Here is a 27,933-nt window from a genome sequence, read left to right as displayed (position 1 = left end):
AGTTACACATGGAATAAACAAATGTACAGTTAATAACATAATAGTGCAATCTGTATACAATGTGTGCAAATGAAGTAAGGAGGTAAGGCAATAAATAGGCCAATAGTGGTAAAGTAATTGCCGTTTATCAATTTACACTGGAGTGATAGGTGTGCAGATGAGGATGTGCAAGTAGATATACTGGTGTGCAAAATAGCAGAAAAACAAAAACAAATATGGGGATGAGGGAAGGTAGTTGGTTGGATGGGCTATTTACAGATTTGCTGTGTACAGCTGCAGCAATCGATAAGATGCTCTGACAGCTGGCGCTCAAAGTTAGTGAGGGAGATAGAAGTCTCCAACTTCAGTTATTTTTGTAATTCATTCCAGTCATTGGCAGCAAAGAACTAGAAGGAGAGGCGCCCAAAGGAGGAGTTGGCTTTGGCGATGACCAGTGAAATATACCTGCTGGAGCATGTTCTACGGGTGGATGTTGCTATGGTGACCAGTGCGCTGAGATAAGGCGGAGCTTTACCTAGCAAAGACTTATAGATGACCTGATCTAAAATATTGTCACATAATTATAAATACAGTTTATATGGGTTTTATACACATGTTCTGTATAAGTAGCCTCTAAAATATATGTACACTGACCATAACTGTCAAAATGTTATGTTTTCTTGGAAAGCTGTGAGTGCTATTATATGATGCAAATTCAGTACTTGTTGCATTTACAACTTAATTCCTATCATCAAGTGATTTCAGCCAGTGTCTGGCTGTGGATTGACTGCACTGTTTCAATGGAATGTTATTCTAATTCCTAATTCTATGGTGGTGACCATCTCCGGAAGCTAGACAACCAAGGAACTCCCTGTTTCCATGGATACCTGAGGTAATTCTGAGGTGCCGGTTGAATAGGTGTCTGGATGTTCGGCAGCAGACTGTTCAGTGTTCACACCCCTGATTGTTTCCATTCCAGGAAATTCAGAGAAGCACTGCTGGAGACGCTAGATGACCCTGAATACCCCCTGAATAATCAGATGGAAAGGGTTTGGGGAGGGTTTCCCTGGGGCCCCCATTGAGGATGTCTTAATCGTTCTCTGTTGTGTGTCTTGTGTTGTGAAGGCGACGTCAGGCTCTGGAGCCAGAGAGTGAAGGGGTGCAGGCAGAGAAGGAGAAAGAGGCTGCACTGTGAGTAAACTATTTTATTTCTATGAGTATTACTGCCTCTATCTGGGCATACAGGTAGTCAGTCAGCACAGATTATGGATCAGTGCAAGCCGTGCCTATGGTTCTGACTGTTTGAGAAAGTCCCTCTCTTTCTTTCTCTTTCTCTCTCTCTTTCTCTACTCTGTGCACACAGACCAGTTCAGACAGACAATATCTTCTGTCATTGTCTCTCTCGCTCATCCTGTTGGAATAACCATTGCGTATGTCAAATCAAACAAAAAAATATGTCACGTGCGCCGAATACAACAGGTGAAGTGCTAAACCTTAGTGAAATGCTTACTTACAGGCTCTAACCAACAGTGCAACAAAAGGTATTAGGTGAACAATAGGTAGGTAAAGAAATAAAACAACAGCAAAAAGACAGGCTATATACAGTAGAGAGGCTATAAAAGTAGAGAAGCTGCATACAGACACTGGTTAGTCAGGCTGGTTGAGGTAGTATGTACATGTAGGTATGGTTAAAGTGACTATGCATATATGATGAACAGAGAGTAACAGAAGCGTAAAAAGAGGGGTTAGCGGGTGGTGGGTGGGACACAATGCAGATAGCCCGGTTAGCCATTGTGCGGACCAATTGAGGTAGTATGTACATGAATGTATAGTTAAAGTGACTATGCATATATGATAAACAGAGAGTAGCAGCAGCGTAGAAGAGGGGTTGGGGGGGGGGGCACACAGTGGTGCAGAATTGGATTCTATTGGACCGGTGCCCCGTTTTGGCGCAAATGTCATAACCAATGCTATAGATCAAATCAAAGTTTATTTGTCACACGCGCCGAATACAACAGGTGTAGAGACCTTACAGTGAAATGCTTACTTACAGGCTCTAACCAACAGTGCAAAAAGGGTATTACAATAGGTAAGTAAAGAAATAAAACAACAGTAAAAAGACAGGCTATATAGAGTAGCGAGGCTATAAAAGTAGCAGGGCTACATACAGACACCGGTTAGTCAGGCATATTGATGTAGTATGTACATGTAGGTATGGTTAAAGTGACTATGCGTATATGATGGAACAGAGAGTAGCAGTAGCGTAAAAGAGGGGTTGGCGGGTGGCGGGACACAATGCAGATAGCCCGGTAGCCAATGTGCGGGAGCACTGGTTGGTTAGCCCAATTGAGGTAATAGTATGTACATGAATGTATAGTTAAAGTGACTATGCATATATGATAAACAGAGAGTAGCAGCAGCGTAAAAAGAGGGGTGGGTGGGGGGGGGGGATTAATTACTTAAAAATCATACAATGTGATTTTCTGGATTTTTGTTTTAGATTCCGTCTCTCACAGTTGAAGTGTACTTATGATAAAAATGACAGACCTCTACATGCTTTGTAAGTAGGAAAACCTGCAAAATCGGCAGTATATCAAATACTTGTTCTCCCCACTGTAAGTGTTCCTTTTGTCCAGGTGGGAAAGGGCAGTGTGGAGCGCAATAGAGATTGCGTCATCTGTGGATCTGTTTGGGCGGTATGCAAATTGGAGTGGGTCTAGAGTTTCTGGGATAATGGTGTTGATGTGAGGCATTACCAACCTTTCAAAGCACTTCATGGCTACGGACGTGAGTGCTACGGGTCTGTAGTCATTTAGGCAGGTTGCCTTTGTGTTCTTGGGCACAGGGACTATGGTGGTCTGCTTGAATCATGTTGATATGTCTATAAAACATATCTTTCTCTCTCTCATATCCTCTCTGTCTGAGGCTTTTAACTTTTAAGAACATATTGAAGTGTTGTGTTTGACAATATTGTATGTTTGTGTAATAGATGTCTAGAATTCCTTTTGCAAAGTGGTGCTACTGCCTCTCTGAAGGATAAGCAGGGCTACAGTCCTGTCCACTATGCTGCAGCCTATGGCCACAGACACTGCCTGGAGCTGGTGAGTGCATGCACGCTCATGCTACATTTTCTATGCTACATGCTAGTCAACAATGTGTCTGTCTGTTGAACTTCCACTTCAATTTCACAAGATACCATAAATATACACAGCTCACAAATACCACTTGAATTGAAATGATTTGTTTTGATGTAATCTGTGGTTGTGGTTTTAGCTGTTGGACAGAGACGAGAGTCACCAGGAGCCCCCAGACCTTCTGGGTGCCAGGAGCCCCCTGCACCTCGCTGTGAGTATCACATATCCACTCTAGCCATGCATAATCACATACACTGCCATGCAGTGCATTATAATTGGGTGAGCTTGTGCATTATAATGCATTATAATGCACCATGCATTACAATTGGGTGAGCTTGTGACCTGAGCAGGAAAAACCTATAGTTTTTATGGTCATGGCATGTGGTTAGAAAAAAGATAACTAGCATTATCATGTACAGAGCCTTCAGAAAGTATTCACACCCCTTGACTTATTCCACATTTAGTTGTGTTACAGCCTGAATTCAAAATGGATTAAATAAATAAAAATCTCACCCATCTACACAAAATACCCCATAATGACAAATTGTTAAAAAAAAGTTTTGTAATTTAGCAAATTTATTGAATTTGAAATACAAAAATATCTAATTTACATACAGAGCATTCTGAGAGTATTCAGACCCCTTCCCTTTTTCCACATGTTGTTACGTTACAGCCTTATTCTAAAACTGATAACATAGTTTTTTTTCCTTCATCAATTTACACACAATGCCCCATAATGACAAAGCAAAAACGGTACCAACACGTTTCGGCAGCATTGAAGGTCCCCAAGAACACAGTGGCCTCCATCATTCTTAAATGGAAGAAGTTTGGAACCACCAAGACTCTTCTTAGAGCTGGCCGCCCGGCCAAACTGAGCAGTCGGGGGAGAAGGGCCTTGGTCAGGGAGGTGACCAAGAACCCAATGGTCACTCTGATAGAGCGCCTGAGTTCCCCTGTAGAGATGGGAGAACCTTCCAGAAGGACAACCATCTCTGCAGAACTCCCCCAATCAGGCCTTTATGGTTGAGTTGCCAGATGGAAGCCACTCCCTCAGTAAAAGGCAGATTTCCAAAAGGCACCGAAAGGACTCAGACCATGAGAAACAAAATTCTCTGCTCTGATGACACCAAGATTGAACTCTTTAGCCTGAATGCCAAACGTCACATCTGGAAGAAACCTGGCACCATCCCTATGGTGAAGCATGGTGGTGGCAGCATCAAGCTGTGGGGATGTCTTTAGTGGCAGGGACTGGACGACTCGAGGGAAAGATGAACGGAGCAAAGTACAAAGAGATCCTTGATGAAAACCTGCGCCAGAGCACTCAGGACCTCAGATTGGGGCGAAGGTTCATCTTCCAACTGGACAACGACCCAAAGCACACAGCCAAGACAACTCAGGATTGGCTTCGGGACAGGTCTCTAAATGTCCTTGAGTGGAACCAGCCAGAGCCCAGACTTGAACACGATCAAACATCTCTGGAGAAACCTGAAAATACAGTTGAAGTTGGAAGTTTACATACACTTAGGTTGGAGTCATTAAAACTCATTTTTCAACCACTCCACAAATTTCTTGTTAACAAACTATAGTTTTGGCAAGTTGGTTAAGACCTCTACTTTGTGCATGTAATTTTTCAAACAATTGTTTACAGACATAATTCACTGTATCACAATTCCAGTGGGTCAGAAGTTTATATACACTAAGTTGACTGTGCCTTTAAACAGCTTGTAAAATTCCATAAAATGATGTCATGACTTTAGAAGCTTCTGATAGGCTAATTGACATAATTTGAGTCAATTGGAGATGTACCTGTGGATGTATTTCAAGGCCTACCTTCAAACTCAGTGCCTTTGCTTGATATCATGGGAAAATCAAATGACCTCATCCTTGGGAGCAATTTACAAACACCTGAAGCTACCACATTCATTTGTACAAACAATAGTACGCAAGTATAAACACCATGGGACCACGCAGCTGTCATACCGCTCAGGAAGGAGACGTGTTCTGTCTCCTAGAGATGAACGTACTTTGGTGCGAAAAGTGCAAATCAATCCCAGAATAACAGCAAAGGGCCTTGTGAAGATGCTGGAGGAAACAGGTACAAAAGTATCTATATCCACAGTCAAAACGAGTCCTATATCGACATAACCTGAAAGGCCGCTCAGCAAGGAAGAAGCCACTGCTCCAAAACCGCCATAAAAAAAGCCAGACTACGGTTTGCAACTGCACATGGGGTCAAAGATCGTACTTTTTGGAGAATTGTCCTCTGGTCTGATGAAACAAAAATAGAACTGTTTGGCCATAATGACCATTGTTATGTTTGGAGGTAAAAGCGTGAAGCTTGCAAGCCGAAGAATACCATCCCAACCGTGAATCACGGGGGTGGCAGCATCATGTGGGGGTGCTTTGCTGCAGGAGGGACTGGTGCACTTCACAAAATAATGGCCTCACGAGGGAGGAAAAGTATGTGGATATATTGAAGCAACATCGCAAGAAATCAGTCAGGAAGTTCAAGCTTGGTCGCAAATGGGTCTTCCAAATGGACAATGACCCCAATCATACTTCCAAAGGACAACAAAGTCAAGGTATTGGAGTGGCCATCACAACGCCCTGACCTCAATCCTATAGACAATTTGGGGCAGAAATGAAAAAGCGTGTGCGAGCAAGGAGGCCTACAAACCTGACTCAGTTACACCAGCTCTGTCAGGAGGAATGGGCCAAAATTCACCCAACTTATTGTGGGAAGCTTGCTACCCAAAATGTTTGACCCAAGTTAAACCATTTTAAAGGCAATGCTACCAAATACTAAACTTCTGACCCACTGGGAATGTGATGAAAGAAATAAAAATGAAATAAATCATTCTCTCTGCTATTATTCAGACATTTCACATTCTTAAAATAAAGTGGTGATCCTAACTGATCTAAGACAGGGAATTCAAATCAAATTTTATTTGTCACATACACATGGTTAGCAGATGGTAATGCGAGTGTAGCAAAATGCTTTTTACTCGGTTTAAAATGTCAGGAATTGTGAAAATACTGAGTTTAAATGTACTTAGCTAAGGTGTATATGAACTTCCGACTTCAACTGTAGCATTGCCATCCAACCTGACAGAGCTTGTGTCACGTTCGTCATAGTGAGGATACCAAGGAGCAGCGTGATAAGCGTACATCTTCTTTTAGTGGAAGAACGAACACGGAACAAAACTGACAAACAACAAAACGACCATACCGCTATATAACACGAGTGCATACATGCAACTACAAATAGACAGTAACCCACAAAAACCAAAATGGCAACCTAAATAGGATCCCCAATCAGAGACAACGATAAATAGCTGTCTCTGATTGGGAACCAATTCAGGCCACCATAGACCTACATATACCTAGACAATACCAACACCCCATAGATATACAAAAAAACCTAGACAAAACAAAAACACACATACCACCCTCGTCACACCCTGACCTAACCAAAATAATAAAGAAAACAAAGATAACTAAGGTCAGGGCATGACAGCTTGAGAGGATCTGCAGAGAAGAATGGGAGAAACTCCCCAAATACAGGTGTGCCAAGCTTGTAGTGTCGTACCCAAGAAGACTCAAGGAGGTAATCGCTGCCAAAGGTGCTTCAACAAAGTCTTGAGTAAAGGTTCTGAATACTTATTGAATGTGATTTTTCAGTTCTTTATTTTTTAGACATTTGCAAAATGTTTTTGCTTTGTCGTTATGGGGTATTGTGTGTAGATTGATGAGGAGAAAAAAACAGAGAGTCAATACACATTAGAATCACCTTTGGCAGCGATTACAACTGTGAGTCTTTCTGGGTAAGTCTCTAAAAGCTTTGCATACCTAGATTGTATAATATTTCCACATGATTCTTTTTACAATTTTTCAAGCTCTGTCAAATTGGTTGTTGGTAATTGCTAGACAGCCATTTTCAAGTCTTGCCATAGATTTTCCAGCCAATTTAAGTCAAAACGTTAACTAGGAACATTCAATGTTGTCTTTGTAAGCAACTCCAGTGTATATTTGGCCTTGTGTTTTAGGTTATTGTCCTGCTGAAAGGTGAATTTGCAGACTGAACCAGGTCTTCCTCCAGGATTTTGCCTATGCTTATCTCTGTTTCTGGAATAGCATAGCCATAACATGATGCAGCCACCACCATGCTTCAAAATATGAAGAGTGGTACTCAGTGACATGTTTTCTTGGATTTGCCCCAAACTTAATGCGTTGTATTCATTCATAGTATCTTCGGTTTTCTCCTATCACAGCCATTAAACTCTGTAACTGTTTTAAAGTCACCGTTGGCTTCATGGTGAAATCCCTGTGTGGTTTCCTTCCTCTCCGGCAACTGAGTTAGGAAGATTGTCTGTATCTTTGTAGTGACTGGGTGTATTGATACACCATCCAAATTCTTATTAATAACTTCACCATGCTCAAGAGAATATTCAATGTCTGCTTTTTTTATTTTTCATCTTTGCGAGTCATTGGAAAACGTCACTGGTCTTTGTGGTTGAATCTGTGTTTAAAATGTACTGTTCAACTGAGGGACCTTAAAGATTATTATATGTGTTGGGTACAGAGATGAGGTAGTCATTCAAAGATCATGTTAAACACTATTATTACACACAGAGTGAGTCCATACAACTTATTAAGCAAATTGTTACTCCTGCACTTATTTAGGCTTGCTATAACATTTCATCTTTTCATTTAAAAAAACATAATTCCACTTTCGCGTTATGGGCTGTTGTGTGTAGGCCAGTGATACGAAATCTCAATGTAATCCATTTTAAATTCAGGCTGTAACACAACAAAATGTATAAAATGTCAAGGGGTGTGAATACTTTCTGAAGGTAGCCATTATCACACATACACACACAGAGTATACATTGCATAGACCGTAGTGTCTTTGCATACCAACAGCTGGTATGTGTGTAATGTGTGTGTCTGTCTCCCTGTCTCCCAGGCATACCACGGCCATGCACAGGCTCTGGAGGTGTTGCTGCAAGGGGAGAGGGAGGTAGACCAGGGGGACGAGGAAGGTCGTACTCCCCTGGCCCTAGCGGCTCTCAGGGGCCACACTGACTGCGTCCACACCCTTCTCAGCCAGGGGGCCTCGCCACGCACCACGGACACCAACAGGGGACGCACCCCGGTACACCTAGCAGGTAATGGAGACCACTGTGTGTTTGTGTGTGGGTGTGAGAATTTGAAGTACTCTTTTGATTGGTCTGTGTGCAGTAGTTCTATACTGAGTTTTCTCTCCGTCTTTCCATCTCTCTCTGTCTCTCTGTCTCTGGTTTTCTCTCTTTCCATCTCTCTCTGTCTTTTTATCTTTCTGTCTCTATTTTTCTGTCTCTGTCTCTTTCTGTCTCTCTCTCTTTCTGTCTGTCTGTCTGTCTGTCTCTGTCTGTCTGTTTGTCTGTCTCTGTCTGTCTCTGACTGTCTGTCTCTGTCTGTCTGTCTCTGTCTGTCTGTTTGTCTGTCTGTCTGTCTGTTTGTCTGTCTCTGTCTGTCTCTCTCTCTCTCTCTGTCTCTCTCTCTCTCTCAATTCAAGGGGCTTTATTGGCATGGGAAACATATATTAACATTGCCAAAGCAAGTGAAGTAGATAATATACAAAAGTAAAATAAACAATAAAAATGAACAGTAAACATTACACTCACAAAGTTCTTAATAATTAAGATAAACATACATATGGGTTGTATTTACAATGGTGTTTGTTCTTCACTGGTTGACCTTTTCTTGTGGCAACAGGTCACACATCTTGCTGCTGTGATGCACACTGTGTTATTTCACCCAGTAGATATGGGAGTTCATCACAATCGTGGTTGTTTTCTAATTCTTTGTGGATCTGTGTAATCTGAGGGAAATATGTCTCTCTAATATGGTCATACATTTGGCAGGAGATTAGGAAGTGCAGCTCAGTTTCCACTTAATTGTGTGGGCAGTGTGCACATAGCCTGTCTTCTCTTGAGAGCCAGGTCTGCCTACGGCGGCCTTTCTCAATAACAAGGCTATGCTCACTGAGTCGGTACATAGTCAAAGATTTCCTTAATTTTGGGTCAGTCACAGTGGTCAGGTATTCTGCCGCTGTGTACTCTCTGTTTAGGGCCAAATAGCATTCCAGTTTACTCAGTTTTGTTGTTAATTCTTTCCAATGTGTCAAGTAATTATCTTTTTGTTTTCTCATGATTTGGTTGGGTCTTATTGTGTTGCTGTTCTAGGGCTCTGTGGGGTGTGTTTGTGTTTGTGAACAGAGCCCCAGCACCAGCTTGCTTAGGGGACTCTTCTCCAGGTTCATCTCTCTGTAGGCGATGGCTTTGTTATGGAAGGTTTGGGAATCGCTTCCTTTTAGGTGGTTGTAGAATTTAACGGCTCTTTTCTGGATTTTGATAATTAGAGGTTATCGGCCTAATTCCGCTCTGCATGTAATTATTTGGTGTTTTACGTTGTACACTGAGGATATTTTTGCAGAATTCTGCATGCAGAGTCTCAGTTTGGCGTTTGTCCCTTTTTGTGAATTCTCTCTCTGTGTCTGTCTCTGTCTTTCTGTCCATTTCTCTCTCTGTCTCTATCTTTCTGTTTCTCTGTCTCTGTCTGTCTGTTTCTCTCTCTGTCTCTATCTTTCTGTTTCTCTGTCTCTGTCTGTCTGTTTCTCTCTCTGTCTCTATCTTTCTGTCTCTGTCTCTGTCTGTCTGTCTCTGTCTCTCTGTCTCTATCTTTCTGTCTCTCTGTCTCTGTCTGTCTGTCTGTCTGTTTCTCTTGTTCTCATCTCTCTCCTTCTCCGTCCTCAGTGATGAATGGTCATACGTCGTGTGTACGCCTCCTTCTGGACGACCAGGATAGTGCAGACCTGGTGGACCCTACAGACTCTCAGGGACAGTGAGTTTACTGATCTGTAGGGACTGGATGGGTATAAACAAAATGGTCATGTCTTGCTCTCACCTTTCTCTCTGATAGGCAAGGTAGAAATATGGCCCTATTGCTTATACCTATCCAGTCTTTTCAGATGTGATTGGATGGATGTAAGCAACATGGCAAACATTCTACCTAGCCTTGTAATACTCGTAGGTGGGGCTAGGGGTTGGGAATGGGGAAGTGTCTACCAATCCATTTGTCCTGCTGTGACTGGTGACTGTCCCCTCTCTGTCCCTGTCAGGACTCCTCTGATGCTTGCGGTGGCAGGGGGACATGTGGACGCTGTGTCTCTGCTGCTGGAGAGAGAGGCTGCTGTAGATACAGCAGACAACCATGGCCTGACCGCCCTGCACCTCGGGGTGGGTGTGTGTATTTACTGTACATGTATGTATGTGCGCGTGTGTTTGTATGGCTGTAAATGTCTGTGACTTCACATGACTGTGATTGTACTGAATTCTGAGGAGCTTGTAAGAACGGGATGTCCAGTCTAAAAGTTTAAAGGTGAACTCTGTCTCTCTCTTTGTTTCCTTCCACCTCTCTCTCACTCCTCTCTCCCTCCCACTCTCCCAGTTGCTGTGTGGTCAGGAGGAGTGTGTTCAGTGTCTGTTGGAGCAGGAGGCCTCTGTGTTGCTGGGGGACTCCAGGGGCCGAACAGCCCTCCATCTGGCTGCAGCGAAGGGCCATGCATCCTGGCTCGCTGAGCTGCTGAGTATGGCCTGTTCTGAACTGCCCACGCCCCCCCTCCGAGACCACCAGGGGTACACCCCCCTGCACTGGGCCTGCTACTATGGTCAGTTACTAAACAACCCCCCTGCACTGGGCCTGCTACTATGGTCAGTTACTAAACCACCCTACTGCACTGGGCCTGCTACTATGGTCAGTTACTAAACCACCCTACTGCACTGGACCTGCTACTATGGTCAGTTACTAAACCACCCTACTGCACTGGACCTGCTACTATGGTCAGTTACTAAACAACCCCCCTGCACTGGGCCTGCTACTATGGTCAGTTACTAAACCACCCTACTGCATTGGGCCTGCTACTATGGTCAGTTACTAAACAACCCCCCTGCACTGGGCCTGCTACTATGGTCAGTTACTAAACCACCCTACTGCACTGGGCCTGCTACTATGGTCAGTTACTAAACCACCCTACTGCACTGGACCTGCTACTATGGTCAGTTACTAAACCACCCTACTGCACTGGACCTGCTACTATGGTCAGTTACTAAACCCCCCTACTGCACTGGACCTGCTACTATGGTCAGTTACTAAACCACCCTACTGCACTGGGCCTGCTACTATGGTCAGTTACTAAACCACCCTACTGCACTGGACCTGCTACTATGGTCAGTTACTAAACCACCCTACTGCACTGGACCTGCTACTATGGTCAGTTACTAAACCACCCTACTGCACTGGGCCTGCTACTATGGTCAGTTACTAAACCACCCTACTGCACTGGGCCTGCTACTATGGTCAGTTACTAAACCACCCCCCTGCACTGGGCCTGCTACTATGGTCAGTTACTAAACCACCCTACTGCACTGGACCTGCTACTATGGTCAGTTACTAAACCACCCTACTGCACTGGACCTGCTACTATGGTCAGTTACTAAACCTAACTACTAAACTGATCTTGTTTGTGTGTCCAGGTCACGAGGGCTGTGTGGAGGTACTGCTGGAGCAGAAAGGTTGTCCCTGTATCGATGGGAACCCCTTCACTCCTCTGCACTGTGCTGTGTAAGTCTATACATTTATTGTCCTTATTGATCAAATATATAATGCACAGTGTTGGCTATAGACCTCAGTGTTGACTATTAGACCTCAGTGTTGACTATTAGAGCTGAATGTAGACTTTTAGACCTCTGTGTTGACTATTAGACCTCAGTGTTGCCCGTAGACCTCAATGTTGGCTATTAGAGCTGAATGTAGACTTTTAGACCTCTGTGTTTACTATTAGACCTCAGTGTTGGCTATTAGACCTCAGTGTTGGCTATTAGACCTCAGTGTTGGCTATTAGACCTCAGTGTTGACTATTAGACCCCTGTGTTGACTATAGACCTTAGTGTTGACTATAAGACCTCATTGTTGATTATTAGATCTCAGTGTTAAATATTAGACCCCTTTGTTGACTGTGTACCTGTGTTGACTATTAGACCTCAGTGTTGACTGTGTTTTACCTTATGGAGCTCAGTGTTTACATTCTGTTTTGGTTCTCAGGGTGAATGATCATGAACCCTGTGCCTCACTACTGCTGGAAGCCATGGGATCAGACATGGCCAGCTGTAAGGACGCTAAGGATCGGTAGGTCATCAGACAGCTGTATATCACACAGCCTGTCCTCAATCTCAATCACTCATTTCCATGTTGTTTTTGTTCTATATTCTTCCTTCTGTTCATTTTCCTCTCCTCACATATCCCTCCCCCCCTCCATCTCTCAGGACTCCACTCCATGCTGCAGCGTTCTCTGGTCATGTGGACTGTGTTCAGCTGCTTCTGGCCCATGATGCACCTGTGGATGCTGTGGACCAATCAGGGCGCAGTGCGCTGATGATGGCTGCAGAGAAGGGAAGAGTCGGGACTGTAGAGGTGCTGCTGACCAGTGCCAATGCCAGTCTGAGGTTGGTGGACCAGAATGGTAACACCGCGCTCCACCTGGCCTGCAGTAGCGTGAGTGTCCACTAGGGGGATTGATCTCCCAATTTAGTTGACATGACATTTGTACCATATTCAAACTCCATATTTACACATAGTGTTTTATATATGAAAATAATGTAACATTTATTTGGCTTCACTATCTTCATCTCTTCTTCCCTTCCTCTCTTTCCTCTCTTCACTCTCTTCCTTCTCTTCCTCTCTTTCCTCTCTTCACTCTATTCCTTCCCTTCCTCTCTTTCCTCTCTTCACTCTCTTCCTTCCCTTCCTCTCTTTCCTCTCTTCACTCTCTTCCTTCTCTTCCTCTCTTTCCTCTCTTCACTCTATTCCTTCCCTTCCTCTCTTTCCTCTCTTCACTCTCTTCCTTCCCTTCCTCTCTTTCCTCTCTTCACTCTCTTCCTTCTCTTCCTCTCTTTCCTCTCTTCACTCTATTCCTTCCCTTCCTCTCTTTCCTCTCTTCATCTCTTCTTCCCTTCCTCTCTTTCCTCTCTTCATCTCTTCTTCCCTTCCTCTCTTTCCTCTCTTCATCTCTTCTTCCCTTCCTCTCTTTCCTCTCTTCACTCTCTTCCTTCTCTTCCTCTCTCAGGGAAAGGAGGACTGTGTACTATTCATCCTGGAGAGGCTGAAGGACACTGTTCTCATAGGTTCCACCAACGCAGCACTGCAGACGTAAGTGTTCGTCAGAGATAGGCCATGGTTAATCTCAGAGCTGTGCGCTAGCTACATCAATTTACTTCTGGGGTGCGAGTGTCTAGATAAGTGTCTAGATTTAGCCCCACCCAACTGCAGAACCACCACAAACCTTCTGATTGGTCTGTCCCTGCCAGGCCCCTCCACCTAGCGGCCCATAGCGGTCTGAAGCAGGCTGTCCAGGAGCTGCTGTCCAGGGGGGCCAGTGTTCAGACGTTGGATGAGAACAGTAGGTCTACAGATCTGGGCCCGGTTCCCCAAAAGCATCTTAAGGTTAAGTTCATTTTAGAACCATAGGGTCCTATGGCTCTACCGATGAACTTAACCTAAAGATACTTTTGGGAAAACCGCAACCTGGTTTGGGCATGAACCGGTACCAGTGTGTTAAAGGGATCTAACTGCATGCTGCTTTTATATCAGCTGTCTGTGGTGTTAGCATGTCTATGTAGCTAGTTACAACTGTCTGTGGTTCTGTGGTGTTGGCATGTCTATGTAGCTAGCTGCAGCTGCCTGTAGTTCTGTGGTGTTAGCATGTCTATGTTGCTAGCTACAGCTGTCTGTGGTTCTGTGGTGTTGGCATGTCTATGTAGCTAGCTACAGCTGTCTGCTCTGGTAGGCTAGAGGTATCTATGCAGCTTCCTGGTTTGTAGCTATCTGTCCCAGCCCCACCTGTCCAGTAATGTCATTAAGGCCGGGAAGTTTTCCTGACACTTGTCACCTGACTAGGAAAAACTCAATGCCCTATCATTATGTTCAGCGATTTAGGTTTGTATTCCTGTGGGCTGGTTGTGGGCTGGTTGTGTACTGTCTGGTGTCTGGGCATGTCTGGTCCTGGCTGTGTACTGTCTGTTATCTGGGCTGGTTGTGGGGCGGCAGCGTAGCCTCGTGGTTAGAGCGTTGGACTAGTAACCGGAAGGTTGCAAGTTCAAACCCCCGAGCTGACAAGGTACAAATCTGTCGTTCTGCCCCTGAACAGGCAATTAACCCAAAATAAGAATTTGTTCTTAACTGACTTGCCTAGTTAAATAAAGGTATAATAAAAAAAATAAACTGTCTGGGCTGGCTGGGTACTGTCTGGTGTCTGGGCTGACTGGGTACTGTCTGGTGTCTGGGCTGGCTGGGTACTGTCTGATATCTGGCCTTACTGGGTACTGTCTGGTATCTGGGCTGGCTGGGTACTGTCTGATATCTGGGCTGGCTGGGTACTGTCTGATATCTGGGCTGGCTGGGTACTGTCTGATATCTGGGTACTGTCTGATATCTGGGTACTGTCTGATATCTGGATACTGTCTGGTATCTGGGCTGGCTGGGTACTGTCTGATATCTGGGCTGGCTGGGTACTGTCTGATATCTGGGCTGGCTGGGTACTGTCTGGGTACTGTCTGGTATCTGGGCTGGCTGGGTACTGTCTGATATCTGGGTACTGTCTGGGCTATCTGGGCTGGCTGGGTACTGTCTGGGTACTGTCTGATATCTGGGTACTGTCTGGGCTATCTGGGCTGGCTGGGTACTGTCTGGGTACTGTCTGGTGTCTGGGCTGGCTGGGTACTGGCTGGGTACTGGCTGGGTACTGTCTGATATCTGGGCTGTCTGGGTACTGTCTGGTGTCTGGGCTGTCTGAGTACTGTCTGGTATCTGGGCTGGCTGGGTACAGTCTGATATCTGGGCTGGCTGGGTACTGTCTGGTGTCTGGGCTGGCTGGGTACTGTCTGGTATGTCTGGTATGTCTGGTGTCTGGGCTGGCTGGGTACTGTCTGGTGTCTGGGCTGTCTGGGTACTGTCTGGTGTCTGGGCTGGCTGGGTACTGTCTGGTGTCTGGGCTGGCTGGGTACTGTCTGATATCTGGGCTGGCTGGGTACTGTCTGGTGTCTGGGCTGGCTGGGTACTGTCTGATATCTGGGCTGGCTGGGTACTATCTGGGTACTGTCTGATATCTGGGCTGTCTGGGTACTGTCTGGTGTCTGGGCTGGCTGGGTACTGTCTGATATCTGGGCTGGCTGGGGGCTGGCTGGGTACTGTCTGGGTACTGTCTGGTGTCTGGGCTGGCTGGGTACTGTCTGGTGTCTGGGCTGGCTGGGTACTGTCTGGTATCTGGGCTGGCTGGGTACTATCTGGGTACTGTCTGATATCTGGGCTGTCTGGGTACTGTCTGGTGTCTGGGCTGTCTGGTGTCTGGGCTGGCTGGGTACTGTCTGGTGTCTGGGCTGGCTGGGTACAGTCTGATATCTGGGCTGGCTGGGTACTGTCTGATATCTGGGCTGTCTGGGTACTGTCTGGTGTCTGGGCTGTCTGAGTACTGTCTGGTATCTGGGCTGGCTGGGTACTGTCTGGTGTCTGGGCTGGCTGGGTACTGTCTGGTATCTGGGCTGGCTGGGTACTGTCTGGTATCTGGGCTGGCTGGGTACTGTCTGGTATCTGGGCTGGCTGGGTACTGTCTGGTGTCTGGGCTGGCTGGTTACTGTCTGGTGTCTGGGCTGGCCGCCTTCTCCTGTTGTCCTCCCATCTCTCTGTTTTTTTGCTTCACTTCCCCTACTTCTTCCATGTTTTCTTCCCCCTATATCTCTTTCTCCATCTTCCCAACTATCTCCCTTCCTATTTCTCTCTCTCCCACCCTACCTATCCCGCCCACTCTCTCTCCCCCAGGTTTGACCCCTGCTCTGGCTTGCGCTCCTAGCAGGGAGGTGGCTGACTGTCTGGCTCTCATTCTGGCTACCATGATACCTTTCTGCTCCCATTGCAGCTCCGGTGCGCCCTCCCCAGGTTCCCTCCTGAGAGCCCTACCCAGGGAGGGGAAAAGCTCCCATGGCCCTCGCAGCCCCAAGGCCCCCTCGGACCCCTCTAGCGAGGGCAGTGCCAGTCAGGGCGCCACTGAAAACGACTCGGACTCAGAAACCTTTTGACCCCTATGACCTATGACCCTGACTCTTATCAGACTACCTGGATGCCTGAAGATCAGCACTCTCCCACCACCCGACCACCCCTGATTCCTTGCTCGTGTCCCAGAGCAGAACCTCTCCGTGGGGCTTGTACAGGACTTTGTTCCCCCTAAAGGCTGGAGGGATGGAGCTTGACCCCTAACCTAACTGTGATTCTGTCTGCTGGTGCTTCTTTTCCAGATCACTCTTGGTACTGCATCTCAGCTTGGCGATCAATGACAGGCTGATACCTTTTTTGATTTTTCTTATGAAAAGAGACCCAAGGATGAAGAAAAGTAGAATTGTAACCTTTTCTCTTTTGGTTGGTTGATGTACCAAATATTGACTTAACATAAGTATTTATGTTGATGTTTGTGTCTGGGTAGCCTAGGTATGCATTGAAAGGTACGCCCTGCTCTGTCTATCTGCCCAGTGATGTGAGTATAGCACAAACCAACTGAAGCACAATTCCAGAATTCACTTATAAGCTTATTATAGAGACACCAGGTAGAATGCTTTCCTCTAGTTACAGTGTATGTATAGTCAGAGAATCGCCTTTATGCAAAGAAGTGGCATCATTTTCAACCTCGTGTTCCCACACCAATAGAAATATGACATTGGGCACCGAATTGTTCCTGATCCTATCACGTGGTCAGTTAGGAAACTTCTGTCCCTCGTGTTACAGGTTCATAGCGTTTCAGTAAATTACATGCCCAGGTACAATATGTCAGATCAGGTCTCCAGTGAAAAGGTTGACACCTGTATGGTATTTATTCACATTTATATTATGGTACAAAGGACAGCAGGACCTTGCTCACTCTTCATTTCCTCTAACCCTCCATCCTTGTTTACCGTCTGTTGGCTACCTACCTGCAATGTGCCAGTCTCTTAAACGTGTCCAGTGCCTTGTTACACCTTTTATATACTTTTTAAAATTTAAATTCTCCCCCAAAAAGTGTATCCCCTAACGCAGGGTTCTCCAACCCTGTTCCTGGAGAGACACTGTCCTGCAAGTTTTCACTCCAAGCTTAATCAAGCACACCTTATTCTAATAATTAGCTGGTTGATAAACTGAATCAGGTTAGTTTCAATTGGGGTTAGAGTGAAAACCTACAGGAAGGTAGCTTTCCAGGAACAGGGTTGGAGTGAAAACCTACAGAAGGGAAGCTCTCCAGGAACAGGGTTGGAGTGAAAACCGACAGGAGGGAAGCTCTCCAGGAACAGGGTTGGAGTGAAAACCTACAGGAGGGAAGCTCTCCAGGAACAGGGTTGGACAGTCCTGCTCTAATGAGTATCTTGTCACTTCTAACCCTAAAAAAGAAACTCAGTTATGGTCAGGCATGCTTGTGTGTATATATATGCTTGCTACAAGATGTCTGACGAAAGGAAGTTGGTTTCTACTTTTGTACATACCGTGTCATTGTAATAACTCTACCCCAGAGCACACAAAGAAAGCACAATGCCTCCGTTTCTAAATGCTTGTCGTTGGAACTAAGAAACGGGGAGTTTCAGTTCTGTCCCAAATGGCAAGCTATTCCCTACATAGTGCACTACTTTTGACAACAACCCTAGGGGCCCTGCTCAAAAGTCATGCACTGTAGGGAATAGGGTGGCATTTTAAATGCAGATGGTCTGTCCGTATTACATCAGTCGTGACAATCAGTGTTTGATAGATTTTCATACCAGTTCCTGATTCAGTATGAAATGCTGAAGGTTGTTTGTCAGCTTCCCTTTGTTTTATATGAATTGTACAATTCTATAAAAATCTGTTTTAATTTAGTTCTGTGTGTGATTTTCTTGCTCCCCTATTTGTTATCAAGTAAACTAAATATTGCTAATGTTTTTGGCCATCTGAAGCTTACCTGAGAGAATAGATCCTCTAGTTCAGTCTTGGAAACCTCAAATGCCTAGATTATATAAGTGGGTAAGGAGTCAACATACCGGTAAAATAATTTCCATTACATGTAGTGATGAACAATGACTTTCTACCATCAAATCTATGTAGACATACAAGACGGGAGGCCAACAAAAACATCTGACACTAAGGTCTAAAACCTTGTGAAATCAGTTAATAATCTTTAATTACATCATCTCTATACATTTACATCAATTTGTTTGTTCAAACTAGGACCAAGTAAGATTGTGCTCTCAGTGATCTTGTGAAACAGTTGGAAAACTTGGCCCTTCAAAATAATCTCTTCCCTCGGGGAAATATGTCATTAGGGACAAGAGTTTTTCTTTCCAGGTCAGGAAAAACTGTCTTCAGTCATGCCAAAGAACAGTCATGAATAGTCACTTGTCTAGTTTATGATAAAACAGTTTACCCAGATCTAGGTCTACCTGTGCAAGATGATATGATAATTATTATGGAATGATTGAGTCGTACAAACTGGCCATTCTTTGCATTTCATCAACAACAAAAAAGGCATTAATCTTCCTCTATTATTTACCTTCATCCATCAATCCAGTGTGCTATTATGGTTCCCTATTGGCATAAGGCTTTTTCTGCATTGCGGTCTCCTCTCCACCTTGGTGACTGATGCCCATGTTGTGTTCTGTAGCTAGCAGCTCCCTGGTAGCCTGAGTCCCAGATCCATTTATGCTGTCTTGCCAAACATGCTGTAAAAATGACATAGGAATTGGCTAGACAACACAAACAGGTCTAGGACTCAGGCTAGCTCCCTGGTGTAACAGTTCAGCAGTTGACCCCCAGCCCTGTCCAGTGGTCAGGCACCATGAGGAAGTATTTGTCCATAGCTTCACAGAAACGGGCTCGGTACAGCTCTGGAGAGACCACCGTGGGCATCTTACCTGTGTGCGAGACACAAAACGTTTATAATACATTTTATTTGTATTGCTTTTTCATTTACAGGAAGAAATCAAAAAGGTTTTTATACAATTAACTAATTACTAGAGATCAAAGCTAAAAAACGTGAAAGGGCACAATCTTAAAATAGACTTCAAGGACGAATATACAGGGAAGGAGTTGTTGGTGTCAGATGAATTACCTTGCCCTCCCAGGATCCCTGTGGATTTCACCACCATCTCCAGCTTCTTATCCCATGTGAACGTCCGTATGTAATCTGAAACAATGGGAGGAATATTTGTTTTAGAAATATAGCAAAGTACAATGTTACTCAAATGCCCTTTTGAAGCAGCATGGAGAAATTAAGAATGATTTTCTATAAACACCAGTAAAACAGTTTATGTATAACAATGAACAACGTTATAGCCAATGAGAACACATTTGAAAAAGATCAAGCTTTTCCCTCACCTATGATTCCCACCACCAGTTCGTCTGTGGCGTCGTCTCGTCCAACCAGCAGAGAGTAGTCTATGATCAGGTGACTAGACAGGAAGTAGGCATCACTGTGGATAGCAGCCCTGAGGATGGCCTTGCAGTGGGCTCTGATGTACAGAGGGTTGTCATGGACCAGCTTCAGTAGGTTCTCATCCAGCAGAACCACCTAATATAGAATGATGCCATTCAGCTAATGCTTTTATCCAAAGGTCGTTATTGCAAAATTAACAAATCATGTAGAAACACCTCAAAGATGATCAATGGAAACAGGATGCACCTGAGCTCAATTTCAAGTCTCATCGCAAAGGGTATTTGTTTTACATTTTTTATTCATTCCACCCCCCCCAAATTGCTTTATTATGGGGTATTGTGTGTAGATTGTTTTCCTCATCAATGTATTTAATAAATATTAGAATAAGGCTGTAACGTCACAAAATGTGGAAAAAGGGAAGGGGTCTGAATACTTTCTGAATGCACTGTATCTGGTTAAAACAACACATACATAAAACAAAGCAACTTACAAAAAAAATGTATGCAATCACTAATGTATGTGGCCTTAGGTGGGAATCGAACCCATGGCCCAGCCCTGCTAGACTAACACCATGCTCACCTCACAGCTCTCCTTCCCAGACTCGGTCTTGACGTTGCGGTTCCTCAGAGAACCCTTGAGGTCGAACACCTGGGCCATCTTCCTGCCATAGAACAGGTTCTCCATGACAAGAAGGTCCAGCTTCTTCTCAGAGTTGTTCTGGGAGTTCTTGTAGCCGATCCGGTACACACCCAGGATCTTAGCTAGGGCAGTGGGCCGCTGTGGGACAAACTGGGTTTAGGACAGGACTGTGTTGCAATAACCATCCATCCATCACAACGACAAGAACACAGCTCATTGACATTTTTTACACCAATAAGACCAGCTTTTCTTTTTCAAGGGAGCCCTGCATATACAATGTTATAGAACTAAGAAATCTAACAATATAAAACAAGTACAATATGTTTAATAAAATTGGATTTCCTCAAATTAAAACGAATTATCTTTATAAATGTATTACTTAAAAAGCAAGGCCATGCACAGCAAACCAACTCTATATATACACATTGCATGACCAAAAGTATGTGGACACCTGCTCGTCGAACATTTCATTCCAAAATCATGGGCATTAACATGGAGTTGGTCCCCCTTTGCTGCCCCAACATCCTCCACTCTTCTGAGACGGCTTTCCACTAGATGTTGGAACATTGCTGAGGGGACTTCCATTCAGCCACAAGACCATTAGTGAGGTCAGCACGGATGTTGGGTGATTAGGCCTGGCTTGCAGTCTGCGTTCCAATTAATTACAAAGGTGTTCGATGGAGTTGAGATCAGGGCTCTGTGCAGGCCAGTCAAGTTCTTCCACACCGATCTCGACAAATCCTTTCTGTATGGACCTCGCTTAGTGCACGGGGGTGTTGTCTTGCTGAAACAGGAAAGGGCCGTCCACAAACTGTTGCCACAAAGTTGAAAGCACAGAATTGTCTAGAATGTATTGTATGCTGTAGCATTAAGATTTCCCTTCACTGGAACTAAGGGGCCCAACACGAACCATGAAAACAGTCCCAGACCATTATTCCTCCTCCACCAAACTTTACAGTTGGCACTATGCATTGGGGCAGGTAGAGGTCTCCTGGCATCCGCCAAACCCAGATTCATTCGTCGGACTGCCAGATGGTCAAGCGTGATTCATCACTCTAGAGAACGCGTTTCCACTGTTCCAATGCAGTAAGCTTCACACCAGCCCGACGCGTGGCAATCTTAGACTTGTGCACGGCTGCTCGGCCATGGAAACCAATTTCATGAAGCTCCCGACGAACTGCTCGTGCTGACATTGCTTCCAGAGGCAGTTTGGAACTCGGTAGTGAGAGTTGCAACTGAGGACAGATAATTTTTATGCGCTGTGGCTTCAGCACTCGGCAGTTCCATTCTGTGAGCTTGTGTGGCCTATCACTTTGTGGCTGAGACGCTGTTGCTCCTAGACATTTCCACTTCACAATAACAGCACTTACAGTTGACCGGGGAAGTTCTAGCGGGGTAGAAATTTGACAAACTGACTTGTTGGAAAGGTGGCATCCTAAGATGGTGCCACGTTGAAAGTCACGGAGCTCTTCCGTAAGGACATTCTACTGCCAATGTTTGACTATGGAGATTGAAAGGCTGTGTGCTCGATTTTATACACCTGTCAGCAACGGGTGTGGCTGAAATAGCCGAATCCACTAAATGAAAGTGGTGTCCACATCACTAGATACAAAAGTATATAGTGTAAGTTAATTTAACTATATTTGTGCTAGACCTGAAGCCAGATGCGTAGGGTAGTTAGCCGGGGGGGGGGGGGGTACTGTTGTTAGCCGGGGGTACTGTCGTTAGCCGGGGGTACTGTCGTTAGCGTAGTTTACCTTATGCTGCACGGCTCCAGTGATATAGGTGAAGTAGTGAGGGGCAAAGTCCAGGAAGGACTGAACCTCTAGTCTGGGCATCTGCTTCAGAATGTATCGGTCATCTGAGGGACGGTAAAGATACACAGTGAGGTACAACAGACATATTCAAAAGGTGTCCCTGACCTCAAATGGGACTTCCTGGTAAATAGAAGTTAAAACTAAAATATGGCTCTGGTGTTGCCAGTCACCTTCGGTGGCATAGAAGACAGCCCCAGACTTGCCACCGCGGGCCTGCCAGTTGACACAGTGGGACAGCGAGCGAACAAAGTCATCCTCCGTACTCTCCATTATTTCCGCTCTCATCTTGTGGAACGCCTCAGCATAGTAGATCCTACAGTAGAACTTAGCATTGGCATCAGAGAACTCTGCAGGGGAGACAGAATGAGATGGGTTACGGACTATAGGCCTTATGCTTACTATTGAGAGGACGTTTGCAGGCTAAGAGGTGATGTCATTCCAAAGGGAAATCCAATGAGAAATGCATTTACTCACGTAATTCAATATGAGGGTTTCCTGTCGACTTCTTATGGTTGTCTCCTATGTCTGCATCTTCTGTTCATAGCAAAAGAAAAACATGCTAGGAGCTCCAGAAACAAATTGATTTTCTAGCACCCCCCACTCATGTTGCCCCTTGAGACCTTGTCCACTACTCACTAAGAGGCTCAGAGTCCATGCTGCTGCGGCCCAGACCCATCTGGGAGGAGGCGGTCTCGTTGGGCTTGGCTGGGCTGTTCTTGACCCGGCTCTCTCCAGAGCTGCACACAGATAAGATAGGATTATACTTCAGCTAACACACACACACACACACACACACACACACAGTTGACATCTGCAGGAGCAGTGTGGTGTACCTGGTGGACAGGGTGGTGTCCTCGCCTCCTGTCTTCAATGTTGTCTTCCACAGTTCATCCAGAGTACTCTTATACTCCTTACAGCTAGAGGTTGGGCAGAGGTCATTCAAATATCATTAGAACAACAAAATACACTTTTGAACAGAAAAGTTAGGCATGTGAAGAGACTGGAGAAGAGTTAGACAGGAGCTGTTACCGGAGAGCGAATGAGATGATGGAGCTGGGTTCTCTCTCACACACGGCGATGGGCACTCTCTCATGCTCATACATCAGGTAATGCTTGTCTGGTTCACTGACGAACAACGGACACAACAATGTCACAAAACATACAATACACTCTTTATTGATCCATTATATTAGGATATTTTTGATTTGGGCTTTCACAGTGCCCAGTCCCGACACACAACATGGCAGCACAGGGTCACCCACAGAGCAGAGCAGTGCCCTGGAGCAGGTTAGCGGTTAAGTGCCTTGCTCAAGTACACACCGGCAGTATGTGGCACCTGAGATATAGATGATTTTTCCCGTCGACACTAGGATTCAAGCTAAACATTACAACAAAGTAAGAAAATGAACAGGGCTCAATATAGTATGGGCATTTACATCAAATTCTATCTTATTTGGCTGATCATGCAACAATTTATACTACAAGCCAAAAGCCTATTCAGAGATAAAGTCATAATGTACACACAATGGGAATGGGATAGAGTTGTAACTGTTGCCTGGCATCAGGTTGGCTAGAATGGCCTTCATGGTGGACTTCTCTTTCACCTGGCTGTCATTGGAGCCCAACAGGTGTCCATCAAACACATCTAGGAGACAAAGAGAATGAATTTAAGGACAGGAGTGGTCTGTATTTTGATATGCACTGTAGATCCAGAGAAAGAACAGGAAGCTAATGTGGGGGGGTTGTGTGTGTGTTCACCCTCTGGGATACTGACGGAATCCTGGTCAGGAAAGCAGGGTCCAGACGAGAGGGGTTCTGAGCCTGGCTCCCCTGGTGACGGTAACACTAGCAATGACGACCCCCAGCTTGAGGGCATGGCAGTGAGGTGACGATCCTCTGTCCATCAAATAACAGACACGCCCATCAACTACAGTCCACCAATGAGAGAAGTAGTATAGCATTCTGACTGAAAGCTGAACCAATCCCCTTACCTTTGTCAACATTTTGTACTAAAGGGGAGGGGTTGCGTGGAGAGGACTCCAGAGCACTTGGCTGTCAAACAAAAGAAACAACATTCCTTACTTTCTGATACACTAAGTGCTTATCATATACTAAGCACTTCCAACCATCTGAATGGTATCAGGAATCTGTCTGCACTGACCTTGCTGTCGTCTGTCTGTCGGTGTCTCCCAGGGCTGGCTGGGACAGACAGACGCTTCCTGCCCTTCTCCTGCTGGAACAGGTCCTGCAGCCTGGAGGTTACATGGTTCAACAAATCCATTCTTAGAAAGATCTCCCAATGACATCATTTTTCTTCTCTCTCGGCACTGTTGGGAAGGGTCCTTCAGTAAGCGTTTCACTGTTAGTCTAAGCAGGTGACTAATAAAATAGATTCTGATGTGAAAGTCTGATCCCAAGTTAGAATTCTGCCCTAAGGTCCAATTTTATGGACACAGATGAAGAGATTCAACCATTCAAAGTACTACTTAGTCAAAGACTAGGCTTGATCTGTGTCTAGGAAACTGCCCCTAAAAGTTTAAACATTAAAAGCTGCTCTGAGGTCAGTGTTCTCACCATAGAAATAAGAATGAATAGAAAAGGGCATCTCCATTTAAGTCAATGATGGCACAATGGGTGGGCTGGCAGCCATTTTGAGAGGACCCATGCAGGGAAGTAAAAGCAATAAGTTTACCCTTCAATCCGTGCTGTGATTTGTTGAGTCAAATCAAATGACATTACAAAAAAGACATTCAATTGCATGAGCCACATCAGTTAGCATCATTTGAATGAACATTCTACATTACCATGGCAATCGAGCATCAGTTGATAGACCATTTCAAAATACCATGGATATTTTTGCATCACAATACCAGGCAGACATTGCGAGTGTACCAGTCAATAGGCATGGTCAGAGTGTCCAAGCCCGTTCTATTCATTCTTATTTCTATGGTTCTCACCTGCTGTTCCAGGACTGCAGTGTTTCACACAGGCTCTGTTTCTTCACTACCACTGATTCCAGTACAGTCTGGAGCTGCTGGGGAGAGTCACTACCACAGGCCTGGAGACGAGCCTGCAGCTTCTCTATCCAGCTGTGCAGATCTGCCTCCTCCATCTGAACACGCACACAAACAAAACATGTGTTTGATACCGTTCCATTCCAGCCAGTCCAATGAGCCCGTCCTCCGACGTAAAGCGACACCAGCCTCCACTGCACTATGCATACTATACACAGTGGTTCCGCCCTTTGGAGAAACAACCTACATCTTTCTGTGCAAACAGGTCCTCCATTTTCTGCTCGCGTGTCTTGCTGAAGGTGTCCGTCTTCAAGGAGGTGAGGCGGTCATCTATGGCCAGGTACACCTGAGTCACCCTGACAGAATGGAAAAGGACTGGTTAGAAATAGATTATTCAGACTCCTAGCCTGGTCCCAGATCTGTTTGTGCGATCTTGCCAACTACTATGGTTATTATCAGAGGACAAGGTAGACAGACAACAGGTAGACCAGTTACTTCTGTGAGAAGTCCTTGAGGTCCTGCTGCATCCGGCCCTTGGAGGGCCCCTGGTTCCTGATGAAGATCTTAGGAGGAGGGAGGCAGACCTCTAGCAGTCTCACTGAGATGTAGCTGGTGGTTAGACAATTACAATGGCATGATGGGCATATACATTTTACCACACTAACAATAACTATAGTGATCTTTATGTTCTGGTATGTAGAGGTCATTTGAAGATGTAGAAAGAATGATAAATTATGTATGGCTGGATAGAAGTCAAAGCCCTGGCCTGTGTTCCCCACCTGAAGGAGGCCACCATCTGGTTGTAGGAGAAGTACTGATGGTAGTCATGGTGGATGGAGTGGCCACAGGGCTCAGCATTAGCCCTCCTGGTATACTGGTGACCATAGAACCTCAGCTCCAGGTACTTAGCAAAGGACATGGACCACGAGTCATTAGACAGGGGCACCACGGGGGTCACCTACAGAGAGAGTAGAAGTGAGTAGAGTAGGAGAATATAATAGAAGTGTAAATTAGAGTAGAAGAGTAAAAGATTAGCGAGTAGAATAGAGTATAAGAGAGTAGAGTAGCATAGCAAATAGTAGAGTAGAAGAGTAGGAGTAGAGGATAGTGGAGTATGAAGAGAGTATAGCAGAGTAAAGAAAAGTATAGTAGGCCAGTAAAGCAGAGTAGGAGTGAGTAGGAAGGTATAGTAGGAGAGTAGTGTAGAAGAGAGGAGAGAAGAAGAGTAAATTATAGTAGGAGAGTATAGTAGAAGAGAGTAAAATAAAGTATAGAGTAGAAGTAAATTATAGTGTAGTAGGAGAGAGTATAGTAAAAGAGTAGGATTAGAGTAGCAGTAAGTATAGTAGGATAGTAATGTATCGTAGAAGAAGAGTAGCGTATAAAATAGAAGAGAGTAAAGTATAGTAGAATAGAAAAGATTGTAGTGGAGTACGAAGAGTATAGTTGGAGAGAGTAGAGTAGGGGGAGTATAGGAGAGTAAAGTATAATAGAGTAGCGTAGGAAAGTAGAAGAAAGTAAATTATAGTAAAGTAGAATGTATAGAGTAGGAGACTAGAAGAGCGTAAAGTAGAGTAAAGTAGGGACAACGAGTAGGATAGATTAGTGGAGTACAAAGAGAGTAAATAAAAGTATAGTAGAAGAGTAAATTATAGTAGGAGAGTATAGTCCAGCAGGAGAGTAGAGTAGAGTAGAAGAGAGTAGAGTAAAATAATGTATAGAGAAGTAAATTATAGTAGAGTAAAAGAGAGTAAAGTAAGATAGTAGAGTAGAAGAGTAAATTATAGTATAGTAGAAGAGACAATTATAGTAGGGGAGTATAGTACAGTAGGAGAGTAGAGTAGAATATGGTACAGTAAAGTATAATATAGAGTAGCATAGAAGAGAGTAGAGTAAAATAGAGTAGAGTATAATAAATTATAGTATAGTAGAAGAGAGTAAAGTAGGATAGTAGGAGAGAGTAGAGTAAAGGAGTAGAGTAAATTACAGTTTTGAAGAGTAAAGAGTAGGAGAGTAGAGAAGAAAAGCGTAGAGTAAAGTACAGAGTAGAATAGAGTATAGTACAGTAGGAGAGTAGAGTAGAATATGAGCGTAAAGTATAGAGTAGAAGAGTAAATTATAGTAGGGGAGTATAGTAGAGTAGAATAGGAGAGTCAAATAGAATAGTAGAGTAAAGTATAGAGTAGAAGAGTAGAAGAGTACATTAAAGTAGGGAGGTATAGTACAGTAGGAGAGTGGAATAGGAGAGTAGAGTAGAATAAAATAGAATAGAAGTAAATGATAGTAGAGTAAAGTAGAAGGGTACAATAGAGTAGTAGAGAGTAAAGTAAAGAGTAGAAGAGTATAGTAGAGTAGGAGTAGAGTAGAAGAAAGTAGCATATACGAGTATAGAGAGTAGAAGAGTAGAAGAGAGTAGGGGTGGAGTAGGAAAGAGTATAATAGAGTATAGTAAAGGAAAGTATAGTAGAAGAGAGTAAAGTAGAGGAGAGTAAATGATAGTAGAGTAGAATCTGCTTAGCTTCAATCTCTCAGGTTTGATCCTTGTACTCTACTCTTCTATAGTATAGGATATATAGTATAGTAGAAGAGAGTATAGTAGAGTAGAAGAGAATAGAGTAGGATATTATAATAGAGTATAGTATAATAGTAAATTATAGTAGGAGAGTAGGAGAGTAGATTATATAGTAGAAGAGTAAATTATACTATAGTAGGAGAGTAGAGTAGGAGTATAGTAGAGTAAAATAGTATAGTAGAAGACGGTACAGTAAAGTATAATATAGAGTAGAAGAGAAGAAAGCAAATTATAGTAGAAGAGTGTAAAGTATAGTAAGAGA

At 44.4% G+C, this 27,933-nt stretch overlaps 2 protein-coding genes across 7 annotated transcripts in view; one reads left to right on the top strand and one right to left on the bottom strand.

Annotated features, from left to right (window-relative positions):
• The window catches only part of LOC135547611 (serine/threonine-protein phosphatase 6 regulatory ankyrin repeat subunit B-like), a 57,419-nt gene extending 39,343 nt beyond the window's left edge, over positions 1-18,076 (top strand). The window contains exons 15-27 of the mRNA XM_064976763.1: positions 1,105-1,170; positions 2,969-3,080; positions 3,253-3,324; positions 8,080-8,281; positions 9,911-9,998; positions 10,276-10,393; positions 10,605-10,824; positions 11,690-11,777; positions 12,258-12,341; positions 12,479-12,707; positions 13,279-13,361; positions 13,520-13,611; positions 16,026-18,076. Coding sequence (XP_064832835.1) covers positions 1,105-1,170; positions 2,969-3,080; positions 3,253-3,324; positions 8,080-8,281; positions 9,911-9,998; positions 10,276-10,393; positions 10,605-10,824; positions 11,690-11,777; positions 12,258-12,341; positions 12,479-12,707; positions 13,279-13,361; positions 13,520-13,611; positions 16,026-16,282 — 1,711 coding nt within the window. The 3' untranslated portion in view covers positions 16,283-18,076. The remainder of the gene's footprint in view (positions 1-1,104; positions 1,171-2,968; positions 3,081-3,252; positions 3,325-8,079; positions 8,282-9,910; positions 9,999-10,275; positions 10,394-10,604; positions 10,825-11,689; positions 11,778-12,257; positions 12,342-12,478; positions 12,708-13,278; positions 13,362-13,519; positions 13,612-16,025) is intronic.
• Positions 18,077-18,351: 275 nt separating this feature from the next.
• Positions 18,352-27,933, bottom strand: part of LOC135547610 (1-phosphatidylinositol 3-phosphate 5-kinase-like) — a 38,016-nt gene continuing 28,434 nt past the window's right edge. For all 6 annotated transcript variants that reach the window (XM_064976756.1, XM_064976762.1, XM_064976758.1 and 3 more), the window contains 18 exons: positions 25,879-26,057; positions 25,595-25,708; positions 25,347-25,455; positions 25,043-25,197; positions 24,247-24,337; positions 24,077-24,137; positions 23,844-23,981; positions 23,610-23,730; positions 23,115-23,210; positions 22,919-23,002; positions 22,722-22,822; positions 22,560-22,619; positions 22,256-22,432; positions 22,026-22,129; positions 20,209-20,406; positions 19,572-19,764; positions 19,306-19,380; positions 18,352-19,108 (listed from right to left, as the gene is read on the bottom strand). In XM_064976756.1, coding sequence (XP_064832828.1) covers positions 18,993-19,108; positions 19,306-19,380; positions 19,572-19,764; positions 20,209-20,406; positions 22,026-22,129; positions 22,256-22,432; positions 22,560-22,619; positions 22,722-22,822; positions 22,919-23,002; positions 23,115-23,210; positions 23,610-23,730; positions 23,844-23,981; positions 24,077-24,137; positions 24,247-24,337; positions 25,043-25,197; positions 25,347-25,455; positions 25,595-25,708; positions 25,879-26,057 — 2,172 coding nt within the window. In that variant the 3' untranslated portion in view covers positions 18,352-18,992. The remainder of the gene's footprint in view (positions 19,109-19,305; positions 19,381-19,571; positions 19,765-20,208; positions 20,407-22,025; positions 22,130-22,255; positions 22,433-22,559; positions 22,620-22,721; positions 22,823-22,918; positions 23,003-23,114; positions 23,211-23,609; positions 23,731-23,843; positions 23,982-24,076; positions 24,138-24,246; positions 24,338-25,042; positions 25,198-25,346; positions 25,456-25,594; positions 25,709-25,878; positions 26,058-27,933) is intronic.

This window comes from Oncorhynchus masou, chromosome 10 (assembly GCF_036934945.1).
Source record: "Oncorhynchus masou masou isolate Uvic2021 chromosome 10, UVic_Omas_1.1, whole genome shotgun sequence".
NCBI classification, from domain to species: Eukaryota; Metazoa; Chordata; class Actinopteri; order Salmoniformes; family Salmonidae; genus Oncorhynchus; species Oncorhynchus masou.
The sequence above is the reverse complement of the archived record's forward strand: the minus strand, read 5'-3'. Positions and strand labels throughout refer to the sequence as shown.